Genomic DNA, 16,350 nt, shown 5'->3' on the forward strand with positions numbered 1-16,350 from the left:
AGGCTTCCAGCTGGCATTTGTTATCTTCTTCAGCCTCCTGGTGCTTTCAGAGCACACTTGGGCCTGGGCTATTTATAACAAAGATGTAGGGCATGCCTCACTTCCACAAGATCCATGCTATTGTATGACATTGAAGTAATCCCAAAGAGAAGGATCTGATAGAGGGAGGGGCACAGTACAATGTGGACGTGGGCATGGCCCTCTTTAGCATAGCAAAGATCCACCCAAATTAACTTTTATTGAGCTTTTTTTTTTGGTGGGGGAGCGAACAATTTTGACCTTTTTGTTTCCTGACTCATCGGGAATATTTGATGCTACAGAGTAACACAGGAAAAGCAAAGCCCTGGCTCTGGTTGACAAAATGCCTTTTTTTTTCTTTAATCGATTGCAAGGAAAACACTTGAAACCAAGTGTTGCCAAACAAGGGAGCAGATGGACAGCAGAGGAGCGAAAAAGAGACAGGCCTTTCTGGTGAAATTCAGCAGGGCTTGACTTTTGTTTTTCTCCTCTGCCTCATTGCCTGCCCTGAATGCTTCCATTCCAGGCATAGGTGTGTCACTTGAACACAGTGGGAAGGTGAAAGCAAGCTGTCAGGCAAACCCCTTTCCGGGAGCTGCCACTTTGGGAATGTGTCTTGGCATGTGCTAAGACAGCAACCTGCCCCAAGTCCTGAGTTGATGCTCAGACTTCCCGGGTGTTATGCTTATTGTGGGTGGAATTTTAAAAATTGGCCTATCTGCCTGCAAGTGTGGCCCTTTGCCAATTTTGCAAGGCCGGTTGCCATGTTCAAATGCTGATGCACTGAAGGGGGGACATGTTGTACATGTGTCACCAAAAGAAGAAGCCTTTCCAGGCTCTTGGGCCTGAGTTGCAGGCTGCTGAGTCGCCTGGCATGCCAGTAACAGGGGAGCAATAGCAAGAGAACAGATTCCAATTGCAGAAGCAAAAGAGAGGTTTGACTTTACAACAAAACAAGGAAATCATTGCCCTGTACTTAGAACTTCTACATACCCTCCAACACTTCTCCAGTGAAAATAGGGTATGTCCTATTCAATTATTATGATTATGATTATTATTATTATTATTATTATACCCCGCCCATCTGACTGGGTTGCCCCAGCCACTCTGGGTGGCTTCCAATATACATAAAAACATAATATATAATATATAAAAACATAATAAAACATTAAAGACATTTTCTATATAGGGCTGCCTTCAGATGTCTTCTAAAGGTGGTATAGTTCCTTATCTCCTTGGCTCGGGGGTCACGTAACATACCCTCAAACCTTTCTCCAATGGAAATAGGGACGTCCTAAGGAAAAGTGGAACATTCCAGAGCCAAATCAGAAACCAGGATGGTTTCCGTAACTCTGGGACTGTCCCTGGAAAATTGAGACACTTGGAGAGTCTTCTACTGTAGCAGCCTGCTTGTGATTAACGCTTAGCTGGAATGAAATATTCAACGCAGCAATAGAGAAATTAAAATAATAATTTATTTGTCAGACAAATAAATGAGAGACACAGTGGTATATGGATACCAAAGCTCTGCCCACTCCAGCCCTGATGGCCAGCACTTATATTTCCTCAGCCCAGCCCCCTTGCTCCTCCTTTGGCTGCCTCTGTCCAATCAGCCTGGTTGAAATTCCTGTTGGCTGTTTGCTAGAACCAATCATAAAAGATACACCCATTTCCTATTACCTTTTATGGGAGACAAAGAGCTATATTTCCTCCTATCTATAAATGGCAGACAAGTAGCCATATATCTTACATTTGCCTCGACCAGGCACCTTAATTATCAGATCATCTTTGCCCTATTGCCCTATTCACTCCAAAACAGATGGCTAATGGTTTTAATTTTTATCTTAAACAGAGATCTTGGGTTCACCTTCTCACACACCATCAATGAAATAAAAATCTAACATAAGAATCTAACATTTCTTACTTTCTAAATCCTTTGCATAATTACATTTAAGCCAATATATTTCATACATAACATAGACAGATTTTTAGAAGGAAAGGCCTTTTCAAAGTAAAAAGGAAACAGCTTCCAAAAGCAACCCCTTTCAAGCCAGCTGCTGTTCCCATTAGCTCTTGCCCTTTAACCTTAGGAAAATATGACTCGAGTCTTCTGTTAAACAATAAAACTTACTATTTACCAACTCTTAATTAGTATTTTTTGCAGCTTGATTGTATTCTGTAATTTGTATGGTCAGTGTGACCTTTTGCTCCCAGCCTGTAATTTCCTTTTACAACCCTGAGGCACTGCTATAGATCAGAGGGGCCCTGTTTAGGTAGATAAACATCTGCCAAAGCACCCAGCCAGCTGCTTTATGCCTGGCATAAAACATACAAACATTTGCAAATATATTTTTAAGCTCATTTTAAAATGCAGGCCTTGATCTGATGCCTCACTACCAGGGGCAGCCCATCCTGTTTCACCACCTGATGCGAAACAGGGCTGGCCCCTGTTCCCCCAAGGGGTGGGGAGGACGAGTGGCAGTGCAGTGGGGCGGAAGCAGTGGGGCGGCTGGAACGCCTCCTCTTGCATATCTGTGTCCTGAGGCAACTGCTGCACTTCGCTTAATGGGAAGAAGAAGAGTTTGGATTTGATATTCCACTTTATCACTACCCGAAGGAGTCTCAAAGCGGCTCACAATCTCCTTTCCCTTCCTGCCCCACAACAAACCCTCTGTGAGGTGAGTGGGGCTGAGAGACTTCAGAGAAGTGTGACTGCCCAAGGTCACCCAGCAGCTGCAGGTGGAGGAGAGGGGAAGCAAACCCGGTTCCCCAGATTACGAGTCCATCGCGCTTAACCACTACACCACACTGGCTCTCAAAATGGCCGGCTTTGTCTTCTGCTCCATCAAATGTTATCTGTGGGATACTTGCCTGGGGAAGTTTGGACTGACAGCCTTGGTCTGTGTTTTCCTTCAGCTCGCTGCACAGGTCCTAGAAGAGAAAGGCATTGGTTTTGGATTAGTGGATTCCAAGAAAGATGCCAAACTTGCCAAAAAGCTGGGTAAGTGTGATCTGTTTATAATGCTGAAGATAATAATGAGTGAATGTTGAGGGGATTCCAGTGTCACATATCCAGTGACCAAAGTCAAATTACGATTCGCAGAGCAGCCAATGTTCTGCTGGGTGTTTACACATTACCACCAGCGCCTAGGCTTCCCTTGCCAGGGCCCTGATCCAACAAGATGCACTACAGCGGCCATCTGGCCTCAGGCTGGCTGCAATGAGGCCCTTGCCCAAATTTCACTCTAGAGCAGTTGATGAATTCAGTCTTTCATATGCAATTGTTCCAATGATACCAGCGTGAACGAAACAGCCCTTGACAACAATGACATGGCTACGCTGGAGCAAAGTTAAAGCTGCTGTACTTCTGTGGTAGTTTAAAAGGACTGTGCGGGTACTTAAAAATAGGTATGGCACTCAAAGTGAGAGCCGCCAATAGCAGGGGACAAAGCCTCAAGGAGGAACAGAAAGTGATGGAGAGGAGGCAGAAGACGGAGATTGTTGGAAAGGCTTGGAGTAGGACCTGTCAGAAACTACGGTACATTGGTAAAGGACACAGTTTATATTACTTGGGAAGTTACCTCTTTGGTTACACAAACATAGACTCATAGAATTATATTAATGGAATACGCACAGCTTGCAGATTTAACATATAGAATAAGAGAGCAAGAAGAATGTACGTTTATGGGTGAAAATTGTTTGTATGGGTGAAAAATGCTTATATGGTTGAAAATTGTGTTTATTTAAGAACGCTGGTAGCATTAAGATAAATTCAACAGTGTAAGTAAGTTTTGATGGATGTAACAATGGATTACATTTGTGGCTGATTAGCTGTTCTCCCTGTGCAAAGGTCAGAGGGGGCAGGGTTTCTGTTGAGGCAGGTGATTAGCTGTGGGAGGAGCTTATCAGAGCTAGCGGCGTGCGCAGTTTGATCCATCTTTTAGATTTAGGGGAGCTAGTCTCAAACGTTTGTTGGGGGAGACCTAGGTTTTTTTTGTGGGGGGAGTTATTTGTCCTCTCTTCACACTTTTTATGATGGAGGACCGCTGTAGCCACCCCCAACGACACGTTCTCAAGATGGAGGGGGAGGGAACAGCTGCAGTCGCCTGCGGTTCCTGCGCAATGTTTGCCATCTTGCCAAAGATGGCAGGCAGCTATACCAGCAGCAATTGCATGTTGATTGCCCTCTTAAAAGACAAAGTCCAGCAACTGGAGGAACGTGTAGCTACGCTCCAAAGAATTAGAGAGCTGGAGCTCTTCTTGGAAGCAACAGAGCACACCGTCTCCACCAAGGAGGAGACAGGGGACTCCCCTGAGAAGGAGGCTAGTTCACCAACACAGGAGCCAGATATATGGAGAAACGTGACTCAAAGAAGTAGGAGGCCCAGGGTTCGCTCTGATTGTTTAGAAATACACAATCGCTTTGAGGTCCTCTCCCCTAGCATGGAAGACGAAGAGCAGACTCCATTTGAGGATCTCTCCCTCATTACAGTCGATCAGCTATATGAAGATGAGCAGCAAAGTCAGTCCTCAGGGAATGTGCAGGCAACCTTGGAACAGACAGCTCATGGAAGAACCCCGACCAAGCCTAAGAGGAGGCGTGTAGTGGTGATAGGGGATTCCCTACTGAGGAGAACAGAAGCAGTGATCTGTGGGCCTGACAAGATGTCTCGGGAAGTGTGCTGTCTCCCCGGGGCTAAGATCCAAGATGTAACTGAACGACTGCAAGGAATCATAAAACCCACTGACAAATACCCCTTCCTCTTGGTTCATGTGGGAACCAATGACACTGCAAGCAATAGCCTCCAGAAGATCAAAAGAGACTACAAGGCTCTCGGCAGGAAATTGAAGCAACTAAATGCACAAATTGTCATCTCATCTGTCCTCCCAGTTGAACGACGTGGCCCAGGGAGAGAGGGAAAAATAGTGGAAGTGAACAGCTGGCTTCGCAAATGGTGTAAACAGGAACGGTTTGGATTCTTAGATCACGGACTGCAGTTTCTTGAAGATGGACTTCTGGCAAGCGATGGGCTGCACCTCACAACGGTTGGGAGAAATGTTTTTGCCAAAAATCTCAGAAACCTCATCAGGAGGGCTTTAAACTGACTAATGTGGGGGAGGGAGACAGTGCTCCTGAAGGTAGGAGTCTATCAATTGATGAAGATGATCATCCAAATGTCATAGGTCTTTAAGCAGAGGCTTGACAACCATATGTCAGGAGTGCTCTGATGGTGTTTCCTGCTTGGCAGGGGGTTGGACTCGAGGGCCCTTGGGGTCTCTTCCAACTCTATGATTCTATGATTCTACTGAATGGTTTACTTCATGTAAAATGTGCAGGGATGGATGGTATGCAAAATGAACCACAGAAAGAAAAGAATGGAAGCCATTAATTAAAGTTTGTTTAAATGAATATTTTAAAATGTAAATGAGATAATAATAATAATAATAATAATAATAATAATAATAATAATAATAATAGATTACAGAGTTGGAAGGGAGCCCGAGGGTCCACTGGTCTGACCCCCTGCAGTGCAGGAATTGCAACTAGATCATCCTTGACAGATGGCCGTCCACCCTCGGCTTAAAAACCTGCAAGGAAGGAGAGTCCATCACCTTCCGAAGGAGTCCAGAGAAGGGAGAGATCAAGCCCCCAGCAGGAGTAAAGCAGACTGAGAGAGACATGGAGGCACTGACATCTCCAGGGGAACTGGATTGCCACACAATGATCTTGGCACAGCAATGGAAGCAGAGGAAGAATTCAGTCTGTAGCTAGCGGAGCTAACGGTGGCTGATTAAAAGGAGAAGATGGAGACAAAGGGCAGTCTCCAAATAACTTGTTTCATCAGTGCAGGGATTTACATGTGCGCAATGGAACACTCCACTATACACCCTCAAATCTTTTCTGCGTTCCCCCCTGAACCCTCCAGAGAAGATTTGAGGAGGGCATGGGGAGAGAAGAGGGGAGAGGTTTCTGTTAGAATTCCTGCTCCATGATTGCAGTCATGGGATTGTTGTCTATCACATGACGGTGTATGTTTTGACTCCACAAAGTGGGAAGTGACAGAGACAGGATGTTTGTGTTACTGTGTTCCGTGAAGTGGGACAATTGTCCTTTGTTTTTTCTCTTTGCTGTCTGATGCTAGAGAGAGAGGGAGCCATGTTGCAGTGCTCCGTGTGTGTTTCTATGTAAATAAAGTAGATTAGCCAAAATGCTGAGTTGCTGTTATGCAACTGTGCAAACTCTGCGGATCCCTAAGTGTTCCAGTGTCTGTTGGCATCGGTCATTGTGATGTTCGGGCTGAAGAAAGCTTTTGAAGCTCCTGAACGAAGAACCAGGAGGGAGAGAACATGCCAGTCGAGCATGTGTCTCTCTTCCAGGGTCCTACTCGAGTGTAGGACAAGCTCCTGACAGTTTCATTGCACAAGTGGAAATCCTTGTGCTGATAGAATGAGATAGCTTCATACCGCCCAGAGATGTTTTATTGTCTAGCAAGAGGGAAAGGACCAGGAGGAACTGAGTGCAACACTCTGAAATATTTAAACAGTTAAAAGGAATATTTGCTGTATACTATGACCCTGGAGAAAATGCAACTGTTGGAGGGTATGCCCTCTGAATCTTTTCAACTCCAGTCCCAGGACTGAGGGCTCATCCACACCTTTGTTTGTCCTATGATTTATTTTGCCAGGCAGAGCAGCAGGACAAGAAAAGAACTTTGAAGTCACAGGACAAATAGGAGAAATTGTGAGGCAAATGGCAGTGTGGATGAGCCCCGACTGTCCTTTGTTCTGTTTCAGATGCAGATATTGCTGGCACCACTTCCAGCCAAGGAAGGCTGTTCACCTCCCAGAAGGGTCTCCAGCTAACATCACACAGCAGATTCTTAATAGACCCAGTGTGACCATTTTAGCAGGCTCTTTTTCAACATCATCCAGTTTTACAGCTATAAAATCACAGGGCTGGAAGGAACCTCACCAGCCCATTTAGTCTAACTGCAAAGTCGTTGCTCTCTCTGTATGCCCTTTCTCCAGGTCTGGATGAAGAAGGGAGCCTGTACATCTTTAAGGAGGATCACATCATCGAGTTTGATGGGCAAATGGCTGCAGACGTCTTGGTTGAATTCCTCCTAGATGTAAGTACAAACAAAACCAGAACTAGCCCAATAAATTCTCCCACATTTATAGTTGAAATAATGTATTGGTGTTAATGCTCTTTGCAACTTATGTGATACCTTATTCTTGGTCTCTGGGCAAATGTAATATATAAGCCATAAATTGTGAATGGAAACGTGCTTTTGTCTAAAAAGGACTGTTCTCAACGCTGTCTCCTTTTTTCTCCAATACTGTTCAAGTGGAAATTTTGAACTCTTGTTTTGTTCCAAGCATGGTCACTACCCAAGACTGCAATCCTATGCACATTTAATTGGGAGTAAACTTCACTATATATCATGGGACCTATTTTTGAATAGTTGTGCATTAGATTGGACTGCATGGCCACAAATCATAACACTAGAAAGTTAGCCCACACAGGGTTACTCCTGAGTGAACTTGTTTAGGATTATGATGCAATAATACCGGTTATTTCTGACATATTCCCTAAATGCTGATTCTGAAGATTTTAATATGCAGACAATGCCATTGAATCAGCGCTTGTAGAGCCGCATCCTCAGCACCTAGTTTGTATACAGCAATCTTCCCTGATCTGTTTTGGACTATAACACCCATCACTCCAAGCCAGCATAACTGGCCAGACAGATGGGCATTATAGTAAAAAATATCTGGCCAGTGCTCAATACTATGGAGCCGAGTGAAGAATCCCAGATGGCATCTAGAGAAATAGTCCCACTTGATGAGACACTTTGGACTACAAAAGTTACATTAGTAAAAGAAAACAGCATTTTGAATGCATTATAAACATGCGACACCAGATGGTGCTGGAGATCAAAAAAAAAACCACCTATGTTATTTTCCATAGTGTTTTTCCGCTTTTGTTATAATGATTTAATTTCTGACTTATTTATAGCGTGTTTCTCCCCCTGTTTGTATGTCCACCCTTTGTTTCATATCAGGCAGTAAGCACCCCATTTACATTGCTAATAAGTTGTTCTTGACCAAATTCTTTCTTCATGGCAGCTGATGGAAGACCCAGTGGAGATCATCAACAGTAAATTGGAGCTGCAGGCCTTTGACCACATGGAAGAAGAGACCAAACTCATTGGCTACTTCAAAGGAGAAGACTCAGAACGTAGGTTTGGTCGGGGGATTCGTAGGTCTTGGCAGATTCTGAAGGGGTCTAAGAAGGTCAACGTTTCTCATCCAAATTCTGCAGCAAGATAGACAGACTTGCTTAAGGGAGCTCTGTCCACCTTGCTACTGAATTGTGATGTCTTGTGATGCAATTCCCGTGTTCTGTTCAGCATGTCAATGGAAAACCGAAAGAGGTCACGAAATGTGTGCAGTGGAGATGGAATGCAAGGGGGTGTGCTCCCATCCTCAGCACATCCAAAAGTCTGAGCAGATCCTAAGCGTGCAGGCTTACACACAGAAGGAAAGTTTCTCATCCCTCCTGCCTCTGCAGACTCCTGCATCCCCCAAGAAGACATCCCAGAAGGATGGGGTCCTCCTGAAGAATGTGGGATGGAGCGCAGGGCAGGGGCCGTCCTTACATGAACTTCCTTAACCATTCTTAGGCTCCAAGCTTAATTTGGGGTGATGAGAGCCACCCCCGCAGTATAAGTAGCCCCTTGGGCCCCTTTATACGTTTTTCGGGAGAGCGTCTCTCACCCTCTTGAGGCATTTAACTTTTCAGTTCAAGCCACAGCTGGGCAGCCCTGTTTAGGGAAGTTTTTAATATTATGCTGGGAGCTGCCCAGATGGGCGGGCTATAAATAGTAAATAATAATAATAATAATAATAATAACAACAACAACAATAATAATAATAATAAAACTTTTCAGTTCAAGCTGCAGCTAGGTTGCCACCTCCATGAACCTCTCCTAACTACATAATATTTTCACTTTCCCATTCACTGCAAAAGCTAGAGAGAGAAAACGCATGTGAGCTCTTGCAAATCCACAACATGGATTCCTTAAACTTTGGAGCTGGATGCATGTGGTTTTCAAACGAGGATAGTATAGACAAATAAATCTCATTTTAAAGGGTTCTCTGTGCTTTTGAAAAGTGATAGTTTAACTCATGTCCCGTTTCATATTACAGTATGAGAATAGCTTGATTTTGTGTTCTCCGCTCTTTCCCACTTATTCTGTGAGGAAAGAGGGGCTCCGTAATGGCAGAATCAGGCCAGGCTGCAAAGCGCAGCAGGGCTGGTTTCTAGACTGACTACCGTGGGAGTTATTTTTGATCCAGCTTTCAGAAGATGATGCCAGTGCATGTGTTAATCTTCATTTAAGATGACCAAACGGGAAATAATCTTCTCCTTCCTTTCTGCTTCTCAGATTACAAAGCATTTGAGGAGGCAGCAGAACACTTCCAGCCCTACGTCAAGTTCTTTGCCACCTTTGACAAAGGGGTAAGCAGCTGGAACCCCGCAAATTCCACATAAGAGCTGTTAGGAAGGATTGCAGCAATAGAGTTTGGATTTGATATCCCGCCTTTCACTCCCCTTCAGGAGTCTCAAAGCGGCTCACATTCTCCTTTCCCTTCCTCCCCCACAACAAACACTCTGTGAGCTGAGTGGGGCTGAGAGACTTCAGAGAAGTGTGACTAGCCAAGGTCACCCAGCAGCTGCAGGTGGAGGAGCGGGGAAGCGAACCCGGTTCCCCAGATTATGAGGCTACCGCTCTTAACCACTACACCACACTGGCCTCCAATGGCTTTTAGCAATGCTTTTAGCAATGGCTAAATCTGGTGGTGGTTAAATATGAGTCATGCCAGGGGTAGGCAACCTAAGGCCTGGAGGCTGGATCTGGCCCAATCGCCTTCTCAATCCGGCCAGAGGACGGTCCGGGAATCAGCATGTTTTTACATGAGTAGAATGTGTGTTTTTATTTAAAATGCATCTGTGGGTTATTTGTGGGGCACAGGAATTCGTTCAATCCCCCCCCCCAAAAATATAGTTCGGCCACCACATGGTCTGAGGGACGGTGGACCGCCCCATGGCTGAAAAAGGTTGCTGCCCCCTAAATCATGCCATACTCCCGTGGCAAGCGAGTTTGCCAGTTGTTCACTGCGTCGCTTGCAAGAACTACTGTACAGGTTCCTAGGTATTGGTGCAAGTGTGTATGTGTGTGTGTAAAGGAGAATTCTTGAATGCCAAGATTCAATTTTGGGGCAAGTACTCTTTGGAGAGACAACCTTAGCAGAGGTTTAAAGTCACAAAATATGCAGCAAAGCAATGTGTGGAAACATAGGCTCTTAGACATTTTAAATATCCCCTACCAAGTAAATTCCAGAATGTCCCCTTCAAAAGTTTCTTTCCAAACTTTCCCGTTCCCCCCAGCACAGGAAAAAGACCACGTTTAGGAAACACGTTTAGAGTTTACTTACAAACTCTCCAAAGGTCAGAGTCATGTGCTTTTCCATACATCAGTCAGAAAAGTTACAGAGGCAGCAGCACTTAGCTTAGTTACAAAGTGATGCAAGTTCCTAAATTATTGGTATAGTAACTCAAGAATGCCTGCCAACCTAGCAGTTCGAAAGCACCCCCGGGTGCAAGTAGATAAATAGGGACCGCTTACTAGCGGGAAGGTAAACGGCGTTTCCGTGTGCTGCGCTGGCTCACCAGATGCAGCTTGTCACGCTGGCCACGTGACCCGGAAGTGTCTCTGGACAGTGCTGGCCCCCGGCCTCTTAAGTGAGATGGGCGCACAACCCTAGAGTCGGACACGACTGGCCCATGCGGGCAGGGGAACCTTTACCTTTTAACTCAAGAAGGGCTTATGAGAGCCAGGTGGTTGAGCTGATGTCTGTGTTATCAAAATTGTTTTGTGAATTACCGCTGCTGAGAATGTAATTATCATTATCTGTAGTTTTCAGAAATTAATCTCCCTCTGACCTTACTTTTTACAATCTCGCACCCTATCGTATATCTGTGTACCTGCAACTCAGGATAACACTTCATTCATCTGACGAAGTGGCGTGTGGGCCACAGTTTTTCTTGCCATTTATATTGGGGCTTGATACTCAAACCTTGATGACTTAGAATGAAATTCAAAAGAAGATGAGGAGTGTATTTGATTTCTTTTTTATGTACAGTGTCTCATAGTTGTTAAGAGGCATATAAAGGTCTTGTGTATTTCTTTATTTGTGTGAAATAATCATTCACTCCTATAATCTGCCCACATGTCACAGTGTCCTTGCCATCCGAGTTTCCACTTTTCTCAGTTCCCACATTTTTTGAAGTCAGGTGGATGGTGACCAGTGAAATTGTATTTATGTTCTGGCATCTTGGCTGTGGGATACTGTCCCTAAGGAGACTCGCTCAGTGCTGCCGATCCTGATGTCTGTTCCGCACCAGATAAACATTTTTTATTGCCTGATGCTTTTAATGCTAACTTGTTTTAGATCTTTTCCTAGCAACTGTGGATGTTCTTGCTTTAACTTATTAATGTTGTTATTTATGTTGTTAGCTGCAAGCAGCTTAAAATATTTGGACTAGATGTAAATTATCATAATAAATTATTGTATATGCATATAGAAAGGGGATTTTTAAACTGTGCATGTGGGATTAAAGAACAAACAAACGAAAACTGCCATTCAACCTTGCTAGATTCAATTTTGCTTTGTTAGTTTTCAGAAGAGCATTGCTGATTCTGATGTTAGCAGTGTTTTTGTTATTATGAAAGTATGTAGTGCTATATTTCTTTGTTGCGGTATTTTAACTTTCCACATACTTACATGTTGAATAATTCTATCATTCAGAAAGTGTTCAGTGTGAGCTGACAATATATTAGAGAGAAATGTTTTTCAGCAAAAGAAATGCCCATAATTTACCAGTTTCTTTGCTTGTTTATAGGTTGCAAAGAAACTGGGCCTGAAACTAAATGAGGTGGATTTCTATGAGCCTTTTATGGATGAACCGGTCCATGTCCCTGACAAGCCATATACAGAAGAAGAACTGGTGGATTTTGTGAATGAGCACAGAAGGTATCAATCATGGAACTCAGAATGGTACCCCTTGCCCTATAGGGTCAGGGCATCCCAGTTGCCGTGCAGACCCTCCAAATGTCCCTATTTTCTAGGGACCGTCCCAGATTTACAGAAGCCGTCCTGGTTTCTGATTTGACCCTAGAACATCTCACTTTTCCTAAGGCCATCCCAATTTAAACGGAGAAATGTTGACGGATATGGAGTTGTACGACTCCCAAGCCAAGGAGATTAGTAACACTATAAACTTTAGAAAACATCTGAAAGCAGCCCTGTAATAGCTTTACTGTTTTTATAGATGTTGGAAGCTGCCCAGGGTGGCTGGAGCAACCCTGTCAGATGGGTGGGGTAATAATAATAATAATAATAATAATAATAATAATAATAATAATAATAATAATAGAATAGGACGTCCCTTTTTTCATCAGAGAAATGTTGGAGGGTATGAGTTCAGGTGTCTGTCTTCCCAATCTGTCTCTCATCTGAGAGTGGCAAACGTCCTATTGAAGGCTTGTGTTTTACAGGCCCTGCTTTTGCAGGTCTCTTGATTATTGTGGTGTAGTGGTTAAGAGCAGTAGACTCATAATCTGGGGAACCGGGTTCACGTCTCCGCTCTTCCACATGCAGCTGCTGGGTGACCTTGGGCCAGTCACACTTCTCTGAAGTCTCTCAGCCCCACTCACCTCACAGAGGGTTTGTTGTGGGGGAGGAAGGGAAAGGAGATTGTGAGCCGCTTTGAGACTTCTTTGTTGTTGTTTAGTTGTTTAGTCGTGTCCGACTCTTCGTAACCCCATGGACCAGAGCACGCCAGGGTAGTGATAAAGTGGGATATCAAATCCAAACTACTACTACTCCTCCTCCTCCTCTTCTTCTTCTCCTTCTCCTTCTCACAGCCTGCACAAAAACCTCTTCATGAGTGATTTGCAGATATTTGGTAACTCAAAATGGGGGTGTATCAATAGACCAATAATTTGGAATTCCTGCAGGGTTTATTTATTTGTGAAAAGAACAATAGAATGGAGGGTTACTGAGTGGCACACAACATTATAATCTGCATGGCCATGTTTGCATCCACACACATACAGTACATGGATTGCAATGAAGAATTATTTGCAGCTTGTGTTGCCCAGGGATGTGGCTAGGATTTGTGGAGATATGGGCCCACCACCTGTGCTTTAGATCCTTGCCCATCCTGGCTAATAAAAGCTGCCAGAGAAGGTCTGGCCACATAGGTTTGTGTTGTGCCCAATTTCTCTTTTTAGCAAGGTATAATGCCATCTGGCTTCAAGTAAGAGGAGGTAAGGCCACTTTTTGAAAAGTTGTCACTGGACTTGACAGCATTACACAACTATTGGTCAGTCTGAAATAGTTCCTTAGGGGGCAAAGTGTTGCCCAAACAGAAACAGGTGGTGGCGTCTTGGTTCCAGGTTTCCCTAGATGAAACTGATTTCCTAGGCCCATTTCAATCTGGCTTCAAGTCTGGTCATGGAACAGACATGAACTTTGCTGCCTTAGTAGATGACTTTCACAGGGAAAGGGAGCACATTCCTGTTGATTCTGCCAAATTCTTTGGTGGCATAAAATACCATAAATCCTTCTGGATGTTGGTGGTCACCATTGATGCCAACCCTTTCAACGTATGCAAATAGTAGGTGGATAGAAAAAGATACATTTTATTTGCCCAAAAATGGAAATGAGAAGAAGTCCTGATGGAAGAAGAATGGATACAAAAATTTGTGGAATATGCAGGAATGGCGAAACTTACCAGAAAAAATAAGAAATCAAGATAACAAACTTTTGATAAAAGAATGGAAATGGTTTATTAAATATTTACAAACAAACTGTAAACAGATAAGAACATTGGCAGGATTATTGTAATAACCTGCAGTTTTATAAGAGTTTGCATTTAAAGTAGATGAATAAATGATTAAGTTAATTTGGAATATGCAGAAAATATAAAAAAAAATAATTGAAGGAACCGCAGAAAGAGGGGGAAGTTGAGTTTCAAAACATTAAAATGATTGTAAAATTATTGAAATGCATAAAATTGAAAATCATAAATAAACATTATCAGAAAAGACCTCTCCTCTTCACGGAGGGGAGGTGTCGTGAGCGGGAACCACTTCCTGCGCTGGCAGGGGGCGTAACTCAGCCCCCTGCGTCTCTGAGTCTTGTGCCCGTGTCACGCTCACCAGACAGCCTACAAGGCTGGGTGGGTGCCTGGCTTAGCTGTATTTGAATGACCGTGGGCACACTCTCCCTTCTTGTTCCTGGCTTCCTCAGACCACCCGGCCACCCGCCTTTAGGTTTCTTCCTTCTTTTCTTGACCTTGCTATGGACTTCGGTTGGTCACCTTGCTTGTCCAGGGGGCCTGGTAGGAATTTTTTTCCACTTGGCAGATTGGCACCAGCCACTTGGTTTTTTCGCCTACCTCATAGCAAATCGTCACAACTTTGTCAGGTTTGGCGGTTAGGCAAACGCGTTGTGTGTCGGAGGGGAGGTTGTGGCCATCACCTACCACTCCCCTTGAAGGGTATTCTGTTAAAGGAAGCCTGCGGTTGTGGTTCCTGTCCTATGCCCTGGGGTGGCTAGGGCCATGGCTTGATCCCCGGTGAGTCTAGGGGAAAGCTTCCAGCTGATTTGCATCAACAAGTTCCCCCTACTGGTTGTTAACCCTTGTGTGACTCCTGGCAGAGCGGGCAGGAGTCAAGTATAGTCTGTCCGATCCAATGCCTAAGCCAATGCCACTCACACTCTGTAACCAATAAATTTGTGGCCTTCTTAGCCCACTAACCTAAATACTTGTGTCCATGTGTATTATTTTCTCTCCAAGCGGGGGTGGGGCCTCGACTCACAAAAGAAAAAAATTCAGTGGTACCTCAGGTTAAGGTTCAGGTTACAGACTCCACTAACCCAGAAATAGTACCTCAGGTTAAGAACTTTGAGAACCGAAATCACGTGCCAGTGGCATGGTGGCAGTGGGAGGCCCCATTAGTTAAAGTGGTACCTCAGGTTAAGAACAGTTTCAGGTTAAGAACGGACCTCCAGAACGAATTAAGTTCTTAACCCAAGGTACCACTGTACATGATACGTTGTGGCCTGGATAGAGTCTATTCCTCCTTCCTCCCACATTGTTGCTGTTTGTGTTAATGGAAATTGCTGATGCTCCCGTATGGTTTGGAATCAGACTTACTGCAGTTGTAAAAAAAGATGGACCACTGTGCCAATCTGGTTTAGGCCTGCCAGTGGAAGTTCCTGTCTTCTGAGACTACTTTTGTTACACAGAATCTTACAATCATAATCACCATACAGATTCCCCCATAAAACTGAGGTCTCTATTCTTTCTTTTCAGAGCCACACTGCGCAAGCTGCGCCCAGAAGATATGTTTGAGACCTGGGTAAGTGAAACAAATTGGGAGCACTCGGAGCTGTAGGGATGGGGATATTTTCATGAGAAAGTATCTAGTCTAGCTGCATTGTCAAGCACGCCCGTAAAGAAGACTCAGAATGCAAAGTATATGGTAAAATTGTTATACTTGCTACAACCAAATCCAAGGCATCTGGGAAGGTGAATTATGTCATAAGGAAGAATCACAGCCCTCGGATCTCCTGGGCATGTTAACAGCTGAAAACCGCAGCCATGCAGCAAAGAACTGGGAAGAAATTACCCCCCCCACACACACTTGCTACTTGAAGCTTGGGTATGTGAACCTGGGACTCATGTAGCTCTGCTATCCAGCATTCACCAGGGGGGCACCCTCAAGGACCACCCCCCCAGTCAAAGGCAGTATTCATGAAAATAGTGTACACAAATATAAGAGAAATTGTCATATGTACATATGGCAAAATCATGAGCAAAATGCATGCATTATAGAGGTGCCCAAACGTTTTTCAAAGAGAGCCGACCAAAGTTGAAAGTTGTTGAGCTTTTTGGAATACACTGCCCCCAGAACGGACTTTGGACATGCCTGCATTAGGAGAACGGCACATGAAGATGAATACAGATGACTTTAAAAAATAATACTAATTCTAAACTGATGTGCAGAGATAGGGTGAACCGAAATCGGGGGGGGGGGGAGATTTTGAAGCATAGATAAACCAAAATGGACAGATCCATCCATTGGTAGTTGAATGGCAGCCTCTGTTCTCTAACACACTGGGAGATGCTAGGAAAATGAAGCCCGGGTTTCTTCCACTTGTTTAATGAGTTATCGACTTTGGAATTGTGTT

The 16,350-nt window shown here is 44.2% G+C and overlaps 1 protein-coding gene across 1 annotated transcript in view; it reads left to right on the plus strand.

The window, feature by feature from the left end:
- The window catches only part of LOC309522575 (calsequestrin-2-like), a 45,041-nt gene that overhangs the window by 18,741 nt on the left and 9,950 nt on the right, over nucleotides 1-16,350 (plus strand). The window contains exons 2-7 of the mRNA XM_082205946.1: nucleotides 2,935-3,019; nucleotides 7,048-7,148; nucleotides 8,149-8,260; nucleotides 9,471-9,544; nucleotides 11,990-12,120; nucleotides 15,473-15,518. Coding sequence (XP_082062072.1) covers nucleotides 2,935-3,019; nucleotides 7,048-7,148; nucleotides 8,149-8,260; nucleotides 9,471-9,544; nucleotides 11,990-12,120; nucleotides 15,473-15,518 — 549 coding nt within the window. The remainder of the gene's footprint in view (nucleotides 1-2,934; nucleotides 3,020-7,047; nucleotides 7,149-8,148; nucleotides 8,261-9,470; nucleotides 9,545-11,989; nucleotides 12,121-15,472; nucleotides 15,519-16,350) is intronic.

Source organism: Podarcis vaucheri (assembly GCF_965113315.1).
Source record: "Podarcis vaucheri genome assembly, chromosome: 17".
Lineage (NCBI taxonomy): Eukaryota > Metazoa > Chordata > Lepidosauria > Squamata > Lacertidae > Podarcis > Podarcis vaucheri.